Source organism: Colossoma macropomum, unplaced genomic scaffold (genome assembly GCF_904425465.1).
Source record: "Colossoma macropomum unplaced genomic scaffold, Colossoma_macropomum, whole genome shotgun sequence".
Taxonomy (NCBI): domain Eukaryota; kingdom Metazoa; phylum Chordata; class Actinopteri; order Characiformes; family Serrasalmidae; genus Colossoma; species Colossoma macropomum.
This window is the reverse complement of record NW_023494799.1, coordinates 25,042,755-25,066,447: the sequence shown is the minus strand read 5'-3', so window position 1 is coordinate 25,066,447 and position 23,693 is coordinate 25,042,755. Positions and strand designations below refer to the sequence as shown.

Genomic DNA, 23,693 nt, shown 5'->3' with positions numbered 1-23,693 from the left:
CCGTTATTAGGTTCCTGGGCCTCATTCATCAACTGTTCTTCAGAAATTTCTTCTTAAAACCCACTTATGTAGTTTTTACAAATATTCTGACATTCACCAGTGTTTTCTTTTTTGGGATTTGGGCCCGATCCCAGGGAATCATATGCCTTCAAAGAGGGGGGGTGGATAATTATTCCTTATCACCCAGCCCTAATTCTTCAGTGATACAAAGCTGAAGTCAGCTATTCACCAGCTTCTTGTTCTAATTTTCCCTTTCCACCCTAAATGGTGAGGCACCAGAATATAACAGCTGCACCATTTAAGGAACAGGAAATTTAGCGGACTGGCTATGGAGATATTAGCATACTGCTAGTGATTTTTTTTTATGCTTGTTATGAACAAAAGGACCATAATGCCCAACCCCTCTATCTAAATAAAAATCAGGACACACTACCCCCTGGCGTGAACGTGCAAAAACAGAGGAGAAGGGCTAAGGGCTTTCTGCATAATTCAGTGGTTGAGATGTAAACAGTCATGCAGAGTGGTTTGGTGTGAAATGGTTGACTGTAGAGACTTTACAGTGGTGGTAATAGGAACCAGGGGTCGCCATGATGACAACACAAATATAGCCATTTTTTTTAATATCCAAAACCACCAGTGAACCTACACAAGTTTTATATGTAATAATGGTGATTGTAAAATAGCGATAAATCAGAAAAACAAAGTTTTTTAAGGGTACTATTCGGCCTCACAACGTCCTGCATGTATCTCTTCACCAAAATTTTCTAGATTTTAGAAAATACAAAAAACTCAAATCTATTGGAAAACAATGTTTCAGGCATCAGGCAACAAATGTGTAAGTTTTGTGTAATAACTTCCTGTAAGGGAGCATTTAGAATCATTAAATGCTTCAGCTGTCTGATTCCCATCACCACTGCTCAGGTTTCTCCAGAACATTCACATCAAACCTCTCTTAAGCATTTAATGGTACAGAAAAATCTATAATCTTTAAGCCAAAAGATACTGATTTTCTTTCTTACCTCAAAGAAGTACATCTTCATACAAGAAAATAATTTATTTTGGAACACAGTAACCATATTTAATCCAATTATTCAATCACACACCACTGGTTTTTCCCCAAAACAAAAATACACACAAGTGATCTAGATTTATGTTTTATGGTGAGTGAAGAGCAGAATATGATATTTATGGGTATAAACCACCCATCAAACACACAGCACTGTAAAGACAAAGTGGATAACTGTGTTCAATTCTAAAAAGAAGCAAAATTTGTTGGAGAAGTACTGAGTGGCTTTTAGCCTATGAGCACCGGACAGTGTGAGATTTAGTGGGAATGTAAAAGCCAATGGATTCATGAATAATATAATCTAAAAATACTATTAAAATATTTTAAACATCTTCTTAGCATGACATCTTGCTTTTTTTAATATTCAGCAATTTGGGTCCAAAATAGATATTTCACAAATACTGTCTTCTACTGATTGTGGGCATTACTTCTAAACTCTACACTTATTTTGTGACAACAGCAAGAATGCTATTTCTCCATACTCCCAATTTGACACAAGGTCCTTTTTTTCAGGACTAGGCTATGCAGTTTGGCATGGAGAAAGGAGGAAAAATAACACATTATTGCTGATATTGTCCTCTAGTCCATATTAAATAACACATTTCTTTGCAATTTTTCAGACATGTGATTGTGATTTTGGTTGTCATAATCAAAGGTGGTGATATGATAAACAGACACCAACGTTCATTCATTTGCAATCATCATCATCATCATCATCCAACACACAAGTAAATAACAACAATAATAAGAAGAATAATAACAATAAGAATAAGAATAATGACAAAAATATATAAAATACAAGAACAAAAATAGCAGAATCAAGTTAAACTTCAGAAATTATTTGAGGACATACATCAAAAGCCTGCATTTTTGTGCAAAAAAAGTGAAAAACATTCAGAAAGGCAGAAGTTCTGAATCAAGTGACAGCAGAGACTCAAGTTATGCTGGTGTGCAAGGCTCAAATAGTTCAGATCCCCTAGTGTGGATGAACAGACTAGTTTTGCCTGTGCAAGGTCCTTTAAAAGCGTATAAAAACCATGAGAAGGACGATCCTGACAATCTGTTTAATAAGAACTTCCATTCACATGAAGTACTGCGAAATAGAACTGCATGAGATTGCACACCGTCTCTAAAGGTCCTCAGTTTGGGCCGCCTGGGCTCAAATGGTCCAGTTAATATCGGAATGCACGAAGCATTTAGTGCATATGGCAGTAAAACCAACAGAGCCAGGCTCACGTTCACCAAAGCAAAAACCACAGTGTCTTCTCTCTGAGTGACAATTACTTTGGATGGCCAGCAGGAGGCATCTTTACTCTACTGACAACTGAAAGGAACAGCCTCCTCTCACACCAACACTTCATCCTCTTTCTGAGCGATGGTACAGTTAACTCATTCAAGCTAAGTAGAAGGCTGACAGGAAAACTCCAGTGTTTTTCAACCTAATCTTCATCTGCTTCATTCATGTAGCGTGTGGTTGTTTCCTATGGACATGATTTTAACACGTTACCCCATACAAGAACAGAAAACCTGTTATAGAAGCCAGTGGGCAGTGACCAACTCCACAACTGCCCAATGGCTTCTATAATAAATGTTTTCAGCAGTGATCGGCAGATTTTCTGTTCATTTTTAAGTGCAGGAATATGTATCAAACTTATTATCCATAGTAATCAACCGTATGCTATGGCTGATTAAGCTGACTGCAATCATTTTTCAGTTATTAGCTCTCATAATCATATTTACGTGGCAATAAACACAAAGTGAACCGGGTTCACAATTGTTGGGTCGTTGCAAATAGATGCAAATAAAAGATCAGAAAATGACCAAAATATCTTCTGACTGGAGCTATAAAACCTTTAGAGGGCAGCAGTGAGTAATGTTTATGTATTTGAGCTTGAGCTGTGTCTGATCAGCCAATTTGGCCACTCTAGTCTTGTGCTGTAATAGCTACAAAAAAATGTTTATCGCAATTATTTATATGGTAATTAACCATATAATCAGCTGTGTAGTTCTTCCTGTGGGGTCAATAAAGTGTTTAGTTTGAGCATGAAAGCCTACTTTTAGATGCTTATCTTAAGTGAAGCGCTTCAGTTAAAAACAGCTCATTTTAAAGTTCAGTAGTAGAAAAAAAATCTTTTCTTTCAGTGTAATTTTTCCATTTTCAATTGGTGTTATTTTCTATTTTTCATCCGTTTTGTTTTCTCTCAGTTTCTTCTTGTTTTTCTTTTATTTTTTCCGCTGTATGACTCAGGAAGAAGAGCAGCTATCATGATAGCAGCTAATGGGAATCCTAAAAATAAATAAACAAACAAAAAAAATGGTATTGATACTCAAGGTTTCAATATTGGTATCGGAACGGGAGAGAAAGTAGTTTTGTACCATCTCTACTACACACAATAAAGATTAGGTTGAAAAATGCTGCAGTATTCCTTTAAACTGAAGGAATAAAAGGCTGAACTGACAATAGAAAACCAAGACGATTATAATCACAATGACCATCACAAGAGCATACACTTAAAGCACACACTGACCAGTCCTGTATTTAATTCCTCAACGGTCACTCAGGTGATCCAACTAAGAAAATATCAAGTCATGGTGTGTTCAGTGAACACAAAATCTAGGTGTCTTCCCTTTAAACCAGGTGCTATTCATTTCCATTACACTTCAGAATGCAAAAATTACTATAGGGGGCGCTGTGAATAGAGACAGCTCAGTTTCTTTTCATAATACAAGACACAATGGGCACAAATAAAAAGCCTCATTGTCAAGCACACGGTACAGACCATACACAGTCAAAGCAAACAAAGTGGCACGCCTGTAATGAGCCAGCTTTCACAGACGTGAAGTTCAAATGAGCAGCGACGTCTCCTGCTGGATTTACAGTTCCAACTTAAACCAAACAACTGCATTTCCAAAAGACATAATCGACCTCACTCATTCTTCTGGAAATCGGAGACAGAAGTGTCAAAAAAATATTAGTGAACTACGCGGCTACTCTGCTGAAGAAAATGCAACAGGCTTTGGTGAACAGGAGGGATCATAGAGTCGTTCAGTGAAGAGTATGAACATCTCTCCCTCCGTTTAGTTCTCTCGTTGCTTTCTTTTTAGTCTCAGCTAGTCTCTCCTCGAACCTCCGCCAAAAACTCAGCGAATATGGCAAAAATAATATAAAGTGCTTTAAATGAATAGCGTTTTTTTTAACCTAGTCTCTATCTGATGCATATATAACACATGGATAAATACCAGAAACAATACTTTTGACACATTTCCCAGTGTTCGGAAAACCTACTGATTCAAAATGCACTTATAAAATTAGCCAATGGGCTATGGTAAGTATGTTTTGAGCCTGTTCTCTCCATAGTGAAATTATCATAGTAATCTTTCATAAGCTAAAGATGCAGCAGATAGAGGTTAGGTCGAAAAATGCCAGAGTATTTCTTTAATTAAAATATTAAGAAGTCATCAAACTGAGGGCACAAAAACTGTTTGAATCCAGCCTGTCAAGCTGAGCTGCTGAGTTTTGTACATAATCTGTTGGTTGTTAATTACACAGTTCAAAGAGCAATGGAAAAGCTGACGAGGTCCATTCAAGAAGCGAACAGACCGATGAGCAAGTTAAACGGCACAACAAAGTACCAGACAGAAGAGGCAAACCAGGCGCCAGCAGCATGTCTGTCCTAGCTATAAGCACACAGTGCCTGCATAACGGCCCCTGTCCAAAGGTTATGTATAGTACAGTGTGCAGTGTTGGACTATAGTAGCTGTTTTGTGCTGAAGCATTTCCACGCTAGCAGCTGAAAGCTGTCTTTCTTCCTTCTCTTCCACACAGCACAATCAATACGTGCAAGCCAGTGCCTGCCTACATGTTAAATTACTAATGATTGTGGGGTGGCCTCAACATGTGTCTGTTCATTTTTGGTCAACGTGCTTTTCCCTGTCGTTTCTCTTGCTCTGAAACGTCTACCTACTCGTGTGTATGTGATCCTCACTTGTGACTTTGGAAGTAATGATGCTTGTGTAAAAAGTGACTGGTCAGAAGGGTCTGTGTGGTCTGCTGTGGTCCTGAACTGAAGGAGTTGAAACAGTTAAGATGTGCTGTCCGAGCATTTGGTCTCTGCAGCGTGTGCGCCCTGGCTTTGGCATGCCGGCTTCTGCTTCTCCCACTGACACATAGTGTTGGCATAGCCCACGATGACCTTATCCATCCAGGTGAGCGGCTGGGGGAAGAGAACAGCGCCCTCGAAGAAGCCCAGGTGACCGCCGTGCAGCGTCAGGGCGAAAATGACATTCTCTTTCTTTTCTAGAGAGAGAGAGAGAGAGAGAGAGAGAGAGAAAAAAAATAAGAGGGGGGGGGGTAATAGAGAGAAAACAGGCCAAAGGAAAGAGAGTGAAGGACAGAGGAAGAGGAGAAAGAAAGAAAGAAAGAAAGAAAGAAAGGAAGAAAGAAAGAAAGAACGAACAAGAGAAGGAAAAGAAAGAAAGAAAGTAAGAAAGGTTACTTCAGGTCACTGAATCAGGCTCACACAGTTCAGTCAGTTTAATTAACCTACAGCACAACCCAAGAGATCCGTTCCAGAAGTCTGGAGGCTCAGACGGCAGCAGATAAAGAGAGATGTTCTACTCCTAGAACGTCTCTGTTTCTGCATCCTATTCACTTCACTGCAGATTATCTGAATGATGATTTCTGGTACACACTAAAGGTACAACGTGACCAACACCTCAATCTGAGTTCAGACAGAACTGGACGCTCTACATCCCACACAGTAATCAATCTATTATGCACTTATGCCCAGCAGGCAGATACACTCAACACACCTCAATTTCTGTTATCAGACATAATAAACAATCAGGCATACACTCTCTATATGACTCCTTGCCAACACAACTGAAATTGAAATTCAAGGTCAAAAGCAGAGTAGAGGTATCTAGATCTAAGGTCAACAACTCCATCAGAGTTTGTAACAGAACCCAGGCAGCAGCTGAGAGCCCATTAATTTGGCTGTAGAGCTGGGAAATGGTTCAGTGGCCCATAAATAACTCTAACATCATCTCCTTAAACCAGTCAAACAGTCACGACAGTGCAAGACTCAAACATACCAAGCAGTCTGCATAACAGGATTAATCAGCACTGGCATAATTCCCCAAATACTGGATGGCCTAAGTTGACCTCATTGATCTGAATCTAGTGTGTACAGTTGTAATGGACAGTCAGTCAATCAATTGTTTTTTATTTTTTAGACTGAACAGAAAACATCTATTAACTTCCAAATCTCCATGTAATACCCACCAAACTGTGATTCATAAATTGCATTAATCGATTCAATGACTAGATAAATTTTTCAATGTGACTAAAATAAGATGCTGAAAATGTGCCTTACATTAATGTTAGCTTCCATTTTCAGTTTACTAAAGCAATCGCTATGTTAAAAAAAAGAAAATTATTTTATATTGCTCCAATCTAATGCTCTAGCCACCAAAATGTTAACCCCAAGCTATCAAAACAGCCACAAGCTAAACATGCAAATCACAAATGAACATTACCATTCAATACAATAAAATACAATACAATAAAATATGCTGCTGTTACATTCCTACGCATACTCATATACACACACACACACACACACACACACACACACACACACACACACACACACACACACACACACTGTCTTAGCCCCATTATCTTCCTGGGGGTCACGGGAGGGTGCTGGAGCCTTTCCCAACGGTCACTGTGTGGAAGGCAGGAAACATCCGGACATGCCAGGTCAGACACACAGACATACACATTCACACCGAGAGGCTATTTAGCATCTTCAATCCGCCACACAGAAATGACCCTGATCGCCCGGCCGGGGAATTGAACCCAGGTCCTTCTTGCTGTGAGGCAATGCCCTGCGCCACCGTGCTACCCTATCGTCCTACAATCCACTAAAAGCTCACGCTCAAACATTAAGACATTAAGATAAAATGGAGATAAAATATAAAAAAAGGTGCCATGATAAGGATGATTATAAAGTACTAATAGCAACAACAATAAGATGTTAAAAAACTCACACTTTGTAAAAGTGTATTTAGCTGTACTAGATATGTATTCATAAATGTATGCATTTATTCACTGTATATGTATACCAGTACTAACATAAATAAATTACAGTGAATCATTATTTCATTCTCCCATAGTAAAGCAGGAATCTTTCCAGCATCCATGACTAAGCCTTTCAGGGAGGCTTCCAGTCACGCTTACTGGAACTGAGCTGTGAGGATCCAGAACTAACGCAGCTATCTCAGGTATACATGCCAGTCTAAGAATAGCTGTGTTAAATTGCTGTGTATTTTGCCGGGTGGGGAGGGAGTGCAACTGGCGTGCCTGTTCAACTTTAGGAGTTTACAAGCGGCAGCAAAGTGTGAATACTTTGCTAGGAGGTGCTGATGTGTAGATGACACATATGCACTTAATCTATTTGAAGTAATCCAAACACAACTAACAAAACTGCTAATAAATTAGACTTCATATTTTCATATAGCTTTCATAACAATCATAGCAATGATGCATCATAACGTATCAATCTGAATGTGGATGGATTTCGGCATGTCAGAAACATTACAATGTCAAAAACGTATAATTGATTACAATAATATTCAATAAAGAACGCACTAGTTTTTAGGACAAAAAAACATTTCTTGGACTATTTTCAAACATAAAACTACCTGAATACAGAAAAACAATCTACTTTCAGCATGGGTCAGTATACTCCAGTCATCTCTTGCCTAGCCACAGTAGGCCTTCAATCATTTGAAAAGTGTAATAAAAGAAATAAAAATAAAAGATGTGAAAGTCTAACATAGTGTTTCCTCTTTGTTGTTTTATTCATTATGGGGAAGTCAGCAAGAGTGTGTATTTAGTTTACTGGCAAGACTTTAATTTAGGTGGACTTTAACACTTAACACTCTTATGCAAAAGACTGGGCGTTCCAGTCAAATTACACATTTTGTTGATTTTCTAAGTGAAAATAAGTTAACACATCCAGGATGTGCATATTTAATGCACAATTACTGTAATGCACAGTTACAGTATTTGCTGAACTTAACATACGGGAGTAAAAAATAAAACATAAAATGTGGACTGTGCAAAAGTCATGGCACATGTTATAGTTTATTTTTCCCCCAATATGTTAAACTCAGTTACTGTACACTAAAATTTGCATTTGTTCAAATGTCATATTTAAGTTCCAAAATCATAACAGCATAGTTCAGTAAAAGCTGTGGTTCTTTAATTTGGTCATGAAACTGTAATTAATCTAGTAGGAAAGGACAGAACTACGACTGTCAACACAAACTTGACCATCCAATGCTGTGGTGTCTATAGCCTCTGAGTTTAGCCTAACTACACAAGACCCAAGACCCAAGACATGACCATGTTTTTCCTCCTAGCTGTTTTGTCTGATGTTTAAAACCTCACACTATGTTAATTCCCACATTCCTGTACTCCATACAGACCTCAAGTAAGGGCTGTGATATATGATACACAACTAAAAGTGCTCTGGAAAATGCTTAATGCACCCTAGTCGTTGCTTACTATAGTAGTAAAAAGTATCCTATTAATTTGCAGTTTTTGACTTGATAAGCCTTATAAGGGCATTACAAGGGCATTCATGTCCTACTGCAAATGTGCAACCATTCTGTTAAATTAAATTCGAAATCATACCAAAAATAACAAAATTAAATCATGGTGAGATTCTATACACTGAATTACTTCCTAAAGGATACTTTCACAATACTACTCAGGACACAGTCTGTGTCTAATGCAGTAGTCACAAGTCAGAAAACATATGAAGTTTGCTAAACAGTATACAAGACTAAATGATGGGAACAGTACCTGCGAGTGTGCGGGGAATGGTGAGCAAAGACTCGTGCACCAGAGGGTCATCAGCAGAGTTCACCAGCAACAGTGGAACATTGACCTGCAGCGCGTGGACAAAAAACACACTTTACTAAAAAAGACAGAATTTATTGTTGTTCAACTTTATACAACACACCTATCCAGGACCTGGTTTAAAAAGGGAAAGGTGGTTTGTACTCACATTGTGAATATAATGTACACAGCTGTCCTTCTCATAGTATTCCTTTAAGGAACTGTAGCCATGGAATTTTCTGGAACATAACATAAACCTGTTCAAAACCTGGACAGCATATGTCACAGACGCAAATCTGAATTTCAGCTGTAGATGAGAATGAGCAAATGAGATGATTGCAGCAAAATGCTCTAGTCTGTTCTAGAAGATGAATATGGCTGTTTTTGTTATTACAGCTTGTGAGAGATCATGTTTGCATAACAAATTCTGGTGCATGCAACTGCTAAGAGGACAAAGAGTTCCTTTTTTTGAGTATTTCTAGCAGCTTCCTTAAACATTTTTTCTCAAAATATCTCAATCACAGAGTAGATCAAACTATCCACTTTCATTTTCCGTCACTCGGACATATAGAGATAACGTGGGTTTTCACAAGAGGGTGACTGAATTGCATAACTCCCTCTCTGAACTATACAGTGGCAGATACATACCTCATGATGTTATCGTCAATCTGCATGAGCGAAGTGGCGGTGTAGAGGCGTCTTAGGTCTGCATCGACCATTTTAGGGGAACCTCCACCAAACAGGCTGCCTCTGTGACACAACAACAAAATATAACTCAGTAAGTAATACTGAACAAATTTTACTGTGTGCTGTTAAAGCAACAGTTTGGCAAAGAATCATGTTTATACAATTTTCCCAAATATACTCCATCAGCCAAGACAATCTGATTGTCTGAAGTTTGCTTCTTTAGTTTTGCACTGGTGTTATTAGGCTAACGTAGCTAACAGGTAATGGAAGCTAATAGCCACCAGTTTAGCACTTTGAAAACTGCCCGCCTGAATCATCAGGCCTCAAACTGTCAAGCCTCAAACAGACTAGCTTATGTGGAATCTGATAATGTAAGGTATGCTGTTATCTACAATCACTAAAGTATGTGACAAGTATGTTGCATGGCTAAAAACAGTAGCAACGGCCATTTTGAAACTTGTTTTTTTCCTGTCCTTTGTGGTTTGGCAATTTTTACAGAAAACATTATGTAATACATGGTCAGAAACTACTTGAGCAAGTCTGCTTGAGATTACTTAACAATTAGGAACATCTACGGGTACTTAAGTACTTGGTTTACTGTTTGAGGTGCCAGTATTCGAATACTAAAGTTGTTTTATTACAGAAAAACATCTGAAAATATGCAGAATAATTATTCCATTAAATTGTAATTTTATGCTTTAAACAAGAGTGAAACTACAGTACAAATGAGTGCATTGGTTTTTGCAACTAAGCACATTATGATACACTTTGCAAATATTAACAACAAGTGTATTACCAAGGACGTGACTGACAAAGCAAAAAGAGTGCAGCCATGCAGCTTTTTCACTAAATAGGCTAACTAGCTTGGTAATGTTAGCTAGGTCCAGAAACAGCAGCAACATATTTCTCTGACAAACTAGCACATACTGGCACAGTTGAAAAGACCTTTTCTAAGACTATGAGTCCTCACCAGCATCCAGTGTGGTAGCGGTTAGCTCTGTTTGCTCCTTAGCTCATCTTCTGCATGCAGCTACATCAGTGTTGTCACGTAAAAAGGGAAGCCTACAGCTCAATGTCAATGTCGACTGATTTTTTTTTCCTGTGGTTTAACTTACAGATATCTATTAACTAATCAGACTAAGAAAAGTGTACGACACTTTAAGCATGTGGTTTATTAGCTACATTAGCTTCATATCTACATTACTTGTTTGTTACATCAGTCTTGCAGCTCAAAACTAAAGCAGCAAACTTTAGACACCGCATGTCTTGGCTGCTCCACTATATTTTTAGAGTAAGAGGAAAACTGGCCAACTTGATTACCCTAGGCCCATCACAATCATGAAATTCTAGTTGATAATTAATTGCCATATAAATCCTTGTGATTAACAATTTGTCTTTTTTGTTTAGAAAATACAAACCTAATATGGCCAGATTGGCTGATTATCTATCTTGCTTCCTAGCTGCTGCTCAGTAGCTCCCAACTTACAACAGCTAAAGCTTAAACAAAAAAACATTACACACTGCTGTCCTCTAAAGGTGCTATAACATGGGTCAGAAGTCAGTCACAACATTTGCAATCTGATGTATCTCAATAAATGTGTTTTCTGCTTTCTTTTATTTGTGTTTGCCTCAACCTAACTAATGAAAACACCCCATTCATATTCTGTTTCTTGCAATATAAAAATATAACTGTAAAAGCTAGCTTGGTAAAATTATTGTGATCAGGTCAAATAATTGCAATCAGGTATTAGGTAATAACTGTAAACAGCTAACAGTATGCTGGCCCATCTTTTCCAGCCCATCAACACAATTACTTCAGACATGCCTAAAGGTTCTTCTAGGCTATGTGGTACCTGTGGGACAGAATGATCTTCTTCATGTTGTCAGCCATGAGGAAGTTATAAAAGCGCCGGCATTGGTCCCACTGCAGAAAGGTCTCCTGAGCCCTATACAAATGCAGACACACACAGTAGGTCAGCCACGTGCCGCCAGCCAGAACCGACACACAAAACAGGCTAATCCTGCCAAATGGTGTTGCTGGCTAACAGCACTGATAGTATTATAAGACCATGTGCATGTGCCCAGTTTGATACAATGCACTCAAGTCTTTCACAATATATCCTCGATCGTAGGATGATACAGGAACCAGAACAGCAGAATGAAGGAAGCAGCAGAAATATTCAAAAGAACACCACATTATGATATTAAATATGGTATCACATTCATTCTTTTCCAAATAAAAAGGCACATCGAAACATCTATTTTGTGAAAGTAGCTTATCTAGAGGAAAACAGGTGCTGCGATCCTGTTCAAAGAGCACCACTGTGGTTGGTAATACAGATTCACACAGATACACACCCATGCACTAAGTCCGCTGACTTTCTAGATGTGCTCAGCTGAGCTGCTGGCAGGTACAGCAGACGACCTCTCCAAAGTAAAGGTGTGGCTTCCACAAAACCAGACTGAGAACACAGCTACCACATTCCAGTGCTGTTTACACACCATTTGCGTTGTCTGTAGTTATAGGCTGCAAGGTCACTCCTGAGAAACTTCAACTTTGTTCATGCTTCTCTCAAACGAGGTTGTGGAATCGTACTATTTTTAGGCTGAGAAAGCTAGACGTGAGTGTTGGCCTTTCTGATTAGCATAAAAAGGCTGAAGCTGTAATACACATGGAAGAATGAGACCACACACAAAACAATCCTCACAGTAACTAAGCAACAGTGGCCCCACCATGCTGACTCTGTGTAACCCAGTTTGTTTTAGTTGGCAAGCTCAAGTATTCATCATGACTGAAATATAGGGCTGCACAACTGTGATGCATCACTGAATGCCAATCTCTTTGTTAACATCCTTCCCTTACAGCCTTGCCCCTACTTCATCTTTAAAGGGGAATTCCAACCTTTTTCCAAATTATTATCATAATTAAATGGTGAAAATGTAAACAAAGTGATTTAGAGTGGTTTGATGCGAAATGCTCCACTCTACCAAGTCAGAACTGTTCAGTGATGGTGACTTGAACCAGATTCATGAATAGTTTAAGAGTTATTTTTCATAATTTCAGCATAATTCAATCGTAAACAAAGACTTTCAGAGCGGTATGATGTGGAATCTAACTCCTTGCAATTGGCAAGCTACAGCAGTCATCATGCCAAAAGAGTTCAAAAACAAATCTGAACCAATCAGAAGTGAAATAAGTTTGTCTGCTAGATAGAGCAAGTACTGGTTCACGCTCAGCTCAGGTGACTTTTGCACTTTGGATTCTTGTACTGACTGACAACGCTGCAGTAGCTTTGTGAGGGAAAGCAAACAGCTTGCCTGAGTGCACTGTATCCCTGGCACACGCTCACACAGCACAGTACTCGCTCCTGGTTGGCACGGTTCTCTCCCAGGAACTTGCAGACGATGTTGCCCCCGAGGCTGAAGCCCACCACGATCAGCTGGGTCTGGGGGTACATCTTCTTGATGTAGCCTACCATGGCTGCAAACTCCCAAGTACAGCCTACAGAGAGTGAAACAGTGCAGAGTGAGTTTACAGACAAACAGCCCTCAGAGGACTTCTACAACCTAACACACAGCCGCTATGCAACTCGAGTCAACCAATGCCACATGTCTGGAGGATAACAGGTCCAGCCTTACTGTACGCCACAATGTTTGATTTGGCGAATCATGGCACAGTCTCAAGCACGAGAGGCTAACGTTTTCTCAGGAGCTGTAGTGCACAGTTAGAAAAACAGCCAAGAACAAGTTGCTTTATACCGTTACAGTTTAAGATTAACAGTTTAAGAATCTGTTCACATGAACCAAGTCGCAGCAGGACTGTTCACACGAACAAGACCGTACCATAGGTGAACATGCGGGGGGAGGTGAGCTCGATGTTTGGCAAGGCCCCGAGATGGTTGAGCACAGCACAGCGGTAGCCTTGTTTCTGCGAGTGATCCACAAACGTGCGGATGTAGTGCTTCTCACTGTGGTTCCCGATGCCCGGGCAAATCACCATAGTGACGTCAGCTGTGAAGACATGACAAGAAAATGTTGCTCACCTGTTCCGCGAAACTGTTTTGCATGTAAACAAATACAAGCAATGATGTGAGATATGATTTGAATTGGTTAGCGATATTTGGGAGGGAATGCAAATTTGACCCACAGTAATGCTGTTGAGTTTTTTTTTGTTTGTTTTTTTTGTTGTTTTATTATTTATTTTAAACCCTTGTCGACTTTCAGGGGGGGACTTAGGTTGCCAAGTGAGGTTTAGTGTTTCGCCCCAGTCTTAAGTGAAAGCAACTTTACTCCCAGGAGATACTAACCTCCGCTCTGATGATCCGCCAGGGGTTCAAAGAGGTCAAAAGTCGCTGTGGCCCCGTCCTGCATGGGCAGATACTTGCGCAGGCCTGTCGGATGAGGTGAACTCACCCGGCCTAACTTGCCGTACAGGGCGGTCTGCAAATGGCCACTTTTTCCCCACAACAAAGGAGGAATGTATCTGGGGAACAAAGTCAAATTATACAAAAAATAAGCAACACCGTCATTATAATGGGACTACAACACATGTTCATCAGTCTAAGTTACTGTTAGTGTGTTGCTATGCTGCATTATTATGGCAACACATTTATGACTGAGTGGAAATGATAAGTAGGCCTGTAGGACATGATTAGTAAGCTAGATGACTACAGGCATGACCTAAAGCACTCATTACTCCTACTGAGCTTCCATTTTTAACTTGAGTTACTTAAAGACAGGGGCAGATGAAACACTGACCTAAGACACATAAGAAGCTTTTGATACAGACCTACAAAACACTAGAGTACACAGTACTGCACACAAGTCAGACACCACTCCTCATTCATTTAATTTTCAGTCAAACTGCCATTAAGTTTTTTTTATTTTCCAGCATCAGAAAAAGGCAGAAAACAGAAAACTACATAGAAGTCTCCACAACTATATAAAATTATTTCAGCATTTTAAGTGCCAATACTTTACCATTATAATTGCTTCTATTTACTTTAAGAGACCTGCTTTTAAATTTGCCAGAGAGCTCTGCAGGAACATTTTTCCACACCTCCAAATTCAGTCTTAAAAGTTGGCTGCATTTTCTGCTTCTCACAATCCAAGATTCAGTGATGTTGAGGTCTGGACTCTGGGGTGGTCAGTCCTTTCTTCTGAGAACACGAGCAACTTCTTTGTTCGATTTGCAAATTGTATTTCCTTTTCTCAGTGAGGCTTCTTGACAGCTGAACATCCTTTCATCCTTTCACCCTTTCACCCATAGTACTGAGTTGTCTTCTCACAGTGGAAGGATGGACAGAAACACCTGTGGATTTTTTCATATCTGAAGCAGCCTGATTTTCTCAGAGATGAAAGCTTTAAGTGCTATTTATCGGATGCAGACAGTTTTGGTGGTCTACCAGGTCTTGGAAGGTTGTTAGGTGTCCGATTTTCTTTTAGAATTTTTTAACTGCAGTTTTGGAAAGTGAGTTTTTTAACTGTTATTTTCCCTTGTTACTTTACCCTAAAGTGGATTATCATATCTAATCTGTATCTCCTAAAACATAAATAACTTGTATTTAATGGTCATTTTGCCTGGAAATCAAATAAATGAAGGTTGGTCTATGACCTTTGCACAGTACAATATCGTCGCTGTCCAAAGAAAACCATCTCCATTTTTGTCAATTTTTATTTTTCTACATCATTTCAACAAACCAGCTGTCCTTTACGCTGTGTGCCAATTTCATGATGAATGGACCAATAGAAATGCTCCAAAATCACTTGGAATAAAATCTCTTTACATTGACTTACATTGAAAAGTAAGAGTGTTTTTGCCCTCTCCTATAAAGTTACTATTTTGGAGATACTTGTTTTTCGTTGGACAGCGACAATATATAAAATGCATTTGGATGTAAAAGACATTGGCACATGGTTAAATGCCTTTGCGGACAAAGACACTAGTCTATAGCATACTATAGCCACACAATGATCATATTACTGTCCAGAGAAAACCACTGCCAATGACATAACCATTCAAACTTCTCCAACTGCACCATTTTCACACCAGAAAGTAAAGTTCCGTCTCAGTGGAATTTTGTTTAAGATGGTAATGATACGATAAGTAGAGCGTGAAGCCAGCGCTATTCATCTCAGAAGCCTACGGTCGCTGCTCGGAGCGCGGTTCTAGGATGCTAGCGGTGGGCGTTTCGCTCTGCGAGAGGTCAAATTACTGCTGACTCCAGGCTGTGCTATGCAGGTGAACAGTGCACAGTTATGCAATGGTTCAGCCCACATACAGCCACTGTGAAACAGCTTGAGCTGCTCGATGTCTTCAGATGTTCAAGGGTGGAAATGTAAACACGGACACGTTCTCCAAAACAGTCTACCCATGCAGGCTCTTCGTGTTCATTTGGCAGGCCGCAATTACACTGCGATGCTTAGCTTGTGCATCAGGGTGAAACCACCGACTCCACAAAGAGCTCAGAGGAAGAAGATGAAGATAAACACGACTGTTTCTAAGCGTGATAAATTTTTTAGCCTCTGGGCTTAAGCAGTACTGCATTATATCACTCTTCAAAACCTCAGAGCATGCTCCTTATATAATCCCAGCTACACATTTTCTATTCAGTACTGCTCTATAGTAGTCATCTCCCATTCACTATGCAGCAATGACATTCAGTTATGCTTCCAATTGCTATATGACCGGAACGGAGCAAATGGACTGGATGAGCAGTTTGGCCCTTGCTTGCGGAGACAGCCAAGGGCACTCAGGGCAGCAGGGAGGGGGAAGTCATTTCAGCCGTTTAGTACGCCCTGTTACAATTAATATCCGCCAGTGGTATCCATTTCACAAACCCATCCCTCTTCCTCTGCGTCTCTGTAAGCGATAACACAGGACCTGCCCTGTTACATAAGACAATTGTGCAACCCTTAATGTCTAATGGCACTTAATTATGCGATAGTTAATGTATGAGTAACAGCTTAACATCAATAAAGAGAAGCGTGGGCTGTAAGGCGGCTCTAACACCTGGTCACCGTAGCATGGACTACAGAGATGAGACGATAAGCAGGCTAGCACAGAAAGAGAGACAATAAAACAACTAAATAGAAGTGTAAATTTAGCTGTAGTTAATCCAAACACAAAAACAAAGGTGATGAAACAATCTTTAAATAGCCTGCAACTGCCTACTGGGAAATGGAGTCAAACAAAGACGGTTAAGCTTACTGTATCCAATCAGTAAGAACAGAAAACTTTAGAGTAACCTTGTCAGCCTAGGGATTGCCCCGGCCGCTATCTGTGAGCACCAGCCACCCACAAATACGAGCGATAAGTGCTCAAAAAGAATGTAACTGTGGACTTGTGTTGGCTTGAGAAAACAGCCTAAAATGCTTCCACCCAAACAGATTCTTGCAACTATGCAGTTTATGCAGTTACTATATACTGGTTATTGTTGATAGGGCCTCTACAATTGATCTAAACCTGTCTTTTTTATGACCCATCCTGTCGTTCAGTGCTCAGGAAGTGCTGACGACATCCATGATACACTCAGAAAAGCATACTGTGACATTATTTAGCACAATAGCGATAACATATCACAATCGCTCAGCCAAAGGCTGTGTTGGCTTGACACGCATATTAAAGTTCAAAGTCCAGAACCACATCACACAGTCTGCCTGGTCTGTGTTCTATCCATCATGTCTAAGTCCAGAAGACCTTCTGTACAGGCTTACTTAGAAAGTACATCTCTGGAACAGCTCAGTCAATCGAGAATGCTAGAACCATCAAGGTAAAAGGGTTTAATGTAATTCTGTGGAACAGATGAGGACAGTGGCTGGCGCTGTGCTGCCACACTGATTGATCCTTCAGTCCCCAGAGTAGTAACTGTGCTGGAAAACAAACGATTACATAATCAGACGGGGGTCACTTTGGGCTATAGAAGAGAAGCCCACCCGCCCACCACCCTGTGCTGAGACATCACAGATTCACACAGACTTTGTGGTCAGAGACGAGAAAGTACATCCAACAGCAAGACAGAACCGAACAAGTTTTGACAGTCTCTCTTTCCCAGTTTTCATGACCTACTCCTTCTGGAATTTAAATGTAAAACCCAGCCAAGACTAACAGTAGGTTAATAAATCACCCCACCCGAGCTGAAACATGCAGAGCTTCCAACTCAGCCTCGTCTAGGTAAATATCTCTGCTGTAGCTGTTCGAAATGCACACATTTGGCTACCTTTGCTCTGAATAACAAACTGCACAGCATCAAAAGCATGCCTAAGGGTGCGGAGGAAGATCACACCTTGTTTTCTTGTGTTTCTCAAACACTGGGAGGAAAATGGCTGAGTTCAGTGACAAAACAAAAAGTACATGACAAATATCAAAGAAAGGGCAGACAAACAAAGGAAAAGAAAATCATCCATTTCGGAACAGTTAATGTGGAGTCTCTGTTATTTTTTCCTTCCATGCAGGCGCATGAAAGTGCTGGCTATTGACTGAACACACCCAATGAGAATGTGATCAGTCCATTTTTAACTGCATTTTCAAGATTTAATTTGATTGGGTTTCCATAAGACCTGTCCAGGGTGTACCCTGCCTTCCACCCAATGACTGCTGGGACAGGCTCCAGCTCCCCCTGCGACCCAGAAGAGTAAGTGGCTTAGAAGATGTGTGTGTTTGTGTGTAGGTTTCCATAAGTGTTGTCACTGCATTGCAGCCAATCAAAATCACAACATTTGTAATCTTATCCCTCAATTGCTGCTTAGTGGTTGATATATTTTGAATTTTAAACTTCAGAAACACCAAAGCCAAACACAAAAAAGGTCAGCTTCTGTTTAAAAAAATGGCACTGCTCTTAATAGTCTGCAAAGGTGCAAATGCCCTTTTACCAAAATAGCTTAGGTTAAAATGTCTACATTCACGCATCAGGTCATCAAAGATTAGATATCAATCATGCATAAACATTCTTCATGGCAATAGGCTTAAACTTCATGGGGTACATTTTGAGAATTGCTTCCATTTTCTTCAACTCGGTTGGGTCTCAGTTGTCCGATTTTAACTTTCATTTTAACTCTTATGTTAACTTGTGTTGTCTTGATTGTGGTAAACGTTGTGCCTGTCATGAGTAGAAGCAAGCTATACAGAAAGGGAAGTTGCATTGTTAGTTGGGTTTATGTTAAGCCTACATGCTCACTGACGCGTACTTAGGCAGCATTGCCATTTTTTGGCTGAGCAGCAGGAAAGCAGCAAGCTAAATTAGCATCTCCAGCATTTTTTACCACTGTCACTACACCACTGCAAATTAAAAAAAAAAAAAAAGCTTACAATAAACATTTTCTCTTATAAACCTTAATATGTTAAAACTATTCTTTAGACACTCGGCCAACGTCTGTGTGAGCATGACCATACCAATACAAACACAACTGCTGGGTCCATTAGCTTTCCAGTCCTGCTTTTAAATTATATTATGTCTATTTGTAGCCCACGTAAAAAGAACAAAATTAACCAGTATTTAATTTTGTTCCAACCAGTTTAGGAATGTTATGTTGGTGAAACGCTAGAACAGAAACATTAAAATATTGGTTCTGCTCAGTGAATCAATTCATGTTTTTAATTCTCTCTCTTATTCTACACAACACTGAAATACAAACAAATATATAAACAGCTCTTAACCCTTACCTATTGTCTGTGATATGGTCAAAGTCTTTGTATTTGTTCCTTTTAACTCATTAAATCAACCCCAAAGGAGCTGGTGACTGTGCAGGTCCATTTTGGTCATAATAAAATGGATCAACAGGTGGAATTGGAGCTTTCTATGTGCTACTGTGTTTCCAACCACTGCATAAAAAGACGTGTCATGCTGCCTTTATTGTTGGATGCACTGTGTTAGTTTCGTTAGAGCAAGTGAGCATTCAGAACAGAATTTATATCGCTATGGAAACACCTATTGATTTGTTTCATCAGAGCAACGATAAAATGCAATCATCTTCCTGTTCATATGTTATCTTGCACAACAAGCACAGCTTCTGATCACCTTCTTCACTAAACTAAACCCAAAAACAGCATAACGTTATAAACAGCAAAGATTAAGATTACAAAGCAGAAGCCAGAATTCTGCCTCACCATTCAGTATTTAACAGAAACTTCTTTATAGCAATATGTTCAGAAGCCAGACTCACTCTTTGGTCAGAACTGGACATGACTTGAGCAGAAAGCGGTTGAGCGCCGTGTCCTGGTAGGTGAGATCGGGAGGGGCAGTGGGGCTTTTCAGGTTCAGGCACCGCACGATGATGTAGAGGATGGTAGCAACGGCAGCCAGCTTCATCCCGTCAAACATGGCCGGCATCTCCGGTGCCACCGTATACACTTCTGGATCGTGAGAGGTCATGGCTGGTCTAACAGAAGAGATGATAAATAAAAGTGACATCAAGGTCAAACATGGCACAATACCACTTTTTTGCCCGATAGCGAAACGAACGCTGAAACCTTGAGTATCAGCTGACACTAATCCAATATGCTTCTTTTAAAAAAAGCGATTTTTAATTGAATTGTGTAATGTAAAGCTGCACTATAGACGTTTTTTTATTAAAATTGAAAGAAGTAGCTTTACTGGGTCAGAAGGGAATAAAGCACACTAAAATATGTTGTGCATGTGCTGCTGCGAGTCACCCTGTAAAGCCTAAAATAATAATTTAAAAGTCAGAGGCATCAGTATAGACTTTGCAGGAGTTTTTTGGACTACGTCATATGTATTAACATCACATGCACAGGATCAAAAAGAAGGTCCCGCTCAATGTTTAGGTCTCGAATGCAAAAATACACAGATGAAGATATGATGACGACAATACTAGATAGTTTGTTCACATCCATGGAAGACACATCCTTCAACATGTTCTCTTTGAATTCTCTTTCAATGCATTTGCAATCATCAGATTCATCCACCCAGGGGGTCTAAAGCATAACGTAATTACAGATTTCCACCAAATCCCCAAATCTTACATTGTATAGCTTTATAATGAGCATCTAAAGTAGGCTATAGTGCCGAAACCACTCAATCACTCTAAACCCCTTAAGAAGAACCAGACACATGAGAGCTATTTCAGGATAGACTTGTTACAGAATTGGTTCGGATTCATTCTTTTTAGTATACAAGTTAAAAGACGTCAAGGTTAAAGTCAGACAAATGCAGATCAGCCAAGTGTAAACGAGTACCTGCTCCGAAAAGAGGAACATTAATAACATAACTTCTTATTGATGTGTTTTGATAAACAGCAAACAGGAAACGGTGTGGAAAAAACTGTGTAACCTCTAAAAAGAAAAAATGTGTAACTTACCCTGTTCCTCAAGCAGACAGTATATTTCCTGGTGCTTGGTCAAAGATGTCGCACTTGCGGAGTTTTTGGTCACAGTGTTCAGGTCCAAACTGTGAAGAAAAACATGTTTTGCAATAAAGGCATAGAAGCTCATGTTTTTCAACAAATAAATGAATCTGGAAATTTTGCCATGCTAATAACAACTGACTTTGCTGATCTGTGGTTGCAATTTTAAAGTCTATTCTGTTTAACACAGAGGATGGCAAGAGCAGTTGAGCCAAGTGCGGTTCTCTAACACTCCAGAACCAGGTTTTGGCTAGCAGCCATCATCACAAGTTATGTTAGATAAGGATCACAAGCTCAGCCTAAAATAAGTTAAGAGATTGCAGTGAACAGAATAACACTAGACATCCTCACAGCAGGGAATCCAGAGTCGTCTAGTCAACACAAATCATTTCCCAGGCAGTAGCAAAGCAGTATATTGAGTCCTGTAAAATATTCTATTAACATAAAGGTTATTTATAGAGACAACAGCAGAGTTGATGGGTATCGGGTTGATATTAACAGAAAGTGCTGGATCAGATATCGGAGGGAAAAAGAGTATTCCAATAGTTCAGACAAGATAGCTTACTTTATGTGAAAACCTTAAATTAAACAGAGATCATTTTAAAGCTCAGTAGTTTTTGAAGAAAAATATTGGATCAGTTTTAGTATTAGTATAAATACTTCAAATACCAGAAGTATTAGAAAAGTGGTTTGTATCATCTTTCATCATGTTTAACTTGGTCTTAACTTATTCATTCAATGAGAGGAAAAATACTGAGAAGAAAAATACTTGAAATTTCACTAACTGCCTACAGCTTGTGTATGACATCCTCAAAATGTGCTAACTGGTGAACTATAAGCTTTTATATGCCTCTCATCAATTGACACATTCAGATTAGTATAATACATATATTACAATTACAATAATAGCATACAAAAAATACAAACAAATAGGGCTGAGCAATGTGACAATATATACTGTTATAGTGATAAATGCTGTCACAGTACAATACAATATGCTTTTCTGTGGATACCATCAGTATTTCTAGAACACTGTCCAACTGCATGTTTCATTATAAAAAGAGCAAAATTAGTCCCTTTAAACTGGATTTAGTATAAGGATGCCAAATATTGAATTAAAATCACTGTGTTCACAGTTTTTGATAGCATTTTTTTTTCTTTCTTTTCAGTTTCAACTGATCAGACACATCGTTTATCCTGAATCTTTCTTTAAGTATCGCGATATTATATTGTTGCTATGTCGCCCACCTGTACAAATACACGAAAAAAGAGCCAAACTTCAGCCCTTAAAATGATGTCATTTAACGTTAATTTACAATTATATCAGGCTTCATATGAAACGACGAAATGTGATTATATGGGATTAGCAAAAAAACTTCGAAAAAAGGTGAACAAAATCAGTTTACAGTTAAAGCGCGTCGTGACTGCGACACTATGATTCACAGGGGCAGCAAACGTTAAAGTCTTTCATCAGTACGAGGCTGAAGTTGGCTTCCTATTCGCCACCTTCTTGCTCGAATTTTCCGTTCCACCTTAAATGGTGCAGCAGCAACACATCTGAAATACACCTTAAACGTGCAGCAGACGCGCTGACGCACCATTTAAGGTGGAACGGGAAAATTCGAACAAGAAGCTGGCTAATAGAAAGCTGACTTCAGATTATAAGCCTTGAAGAACTACACAACATACACAAAAGGCTGTATTGACCTTATAGAGCGGTCTGCTAAAAAGAGAATATTTTATTCAGCTAAAAAATCTGAAATAATGTTGCTCCTTTTTCTCTCGGAGGCCCGAGCGCTGCTAACAACAAACATCCGCTACTGAGCATCTCTCACTCAGCCAGCACTCAGCTTACACTGAAGCCTGTACACTTACAGTATCTGGACAAAACTATTCAACAAGCAACGGTCTGTTTATTTTGAAACTAAAAGAAAAAACGTGTAGGTTAGCTCAGTGAAGACAAAAATGGTGGAAACAGAACGGAGAGCTAACTAAAAAAAACACAGGCTAGTCAACGTTAGCTATTCCACCTAGCGAGGAAACACAGCATCAATATCAGTCAGCGCTAATAAACCGTACCTGCTTCTGCACAGCCTTCACCAACAGATCCTTTTTCCCGTGTATATGTAAACCTTAGCCGTCTCGACTACCTTCCATAAGTAAACCTGCGTCTATATGCGCTGCAGCATGATCCACCCTCCCTTTCTAGCAGCTTCTCCCTCTCATCCACTCTACAGTCGGCAGGCACTTCCTACGGTATCACTGCTCATTTACATACTGGCCCTCTTATTGGCTTATAAGCCCATGATGTCACTGGAACGACGCGTTTTAACGTTTACGCTCCAATGAGAACACGTTGTCCCCTAGAAAGGACGCATGGCCGGCAGAGGTGGGAAGAGTGGCCTAAACTCAAGTAAAAGTACTGTTATTTATGTGAATGACTCAAGATAAAGTATGAAGCTTTCTTCTAGTATTTATGCTACTTATTTATTTACTGAACATCATACTTTCATAGTTGTTTTATTGTATTCTTATTACATACATTAATTCTATTGCATCTGTATAATAATGTACAGTAATACTTTGCTCTTGTTTTGCTCTTTACTGTAATTTGTGCTGCTGTAATACATGACAGGTTGAGTACAAGTGCAAAGTATCAGATTAAAA

The 23,693-nt window shown here is 39.5% G+C and overlaps 1 protein-coding gene across 1 annotated transcript; it reads right to left on the bottom strand.

The window, feature by feature from the left end:
• Positions 1 to 1,039: 1,039 nt before the first annotated feature.
• On the bottom strand, positions 1,040 to 23,272 carry abhd2a (abhydrolase domain containing 2, acylglycerol lipase a). The gene is made up of 11 exons (XM_036586832.1): positions 23,106 to 23,272; positions 20,982 to 21,070; positions 19,827 to 20,042; positions 13,973 to 14,148; positions 13,509 to 13,676; positions 12,984 to 13,167; positions 11,519 to 11,611; positions 9,627 to 9,728; positions 9,148 to 9,217; positions 8,943 to 9,027; positions 1,040 to 5,363 (listed from the first exon to the last, which is right to left on the bottom strand). The coding sequence occupies exons 3-11, from the start codon at positions 20,033 to 20,035 to the stop codon at positions 5,149 to 5,151; spliced, it is 1,302 nt and encodes a 433-aa protein (XP_036442725.1). The 5' UTR covers positions 20,036 to 20,042; positions 20,982 to 21,070; positions 23,106 to 23,272; the 3' UTR covers positions 1,040 to 5,148.
• Between the last annotated feature and the right edge of the window lie 421 nt (positions 23,273 to 23,693).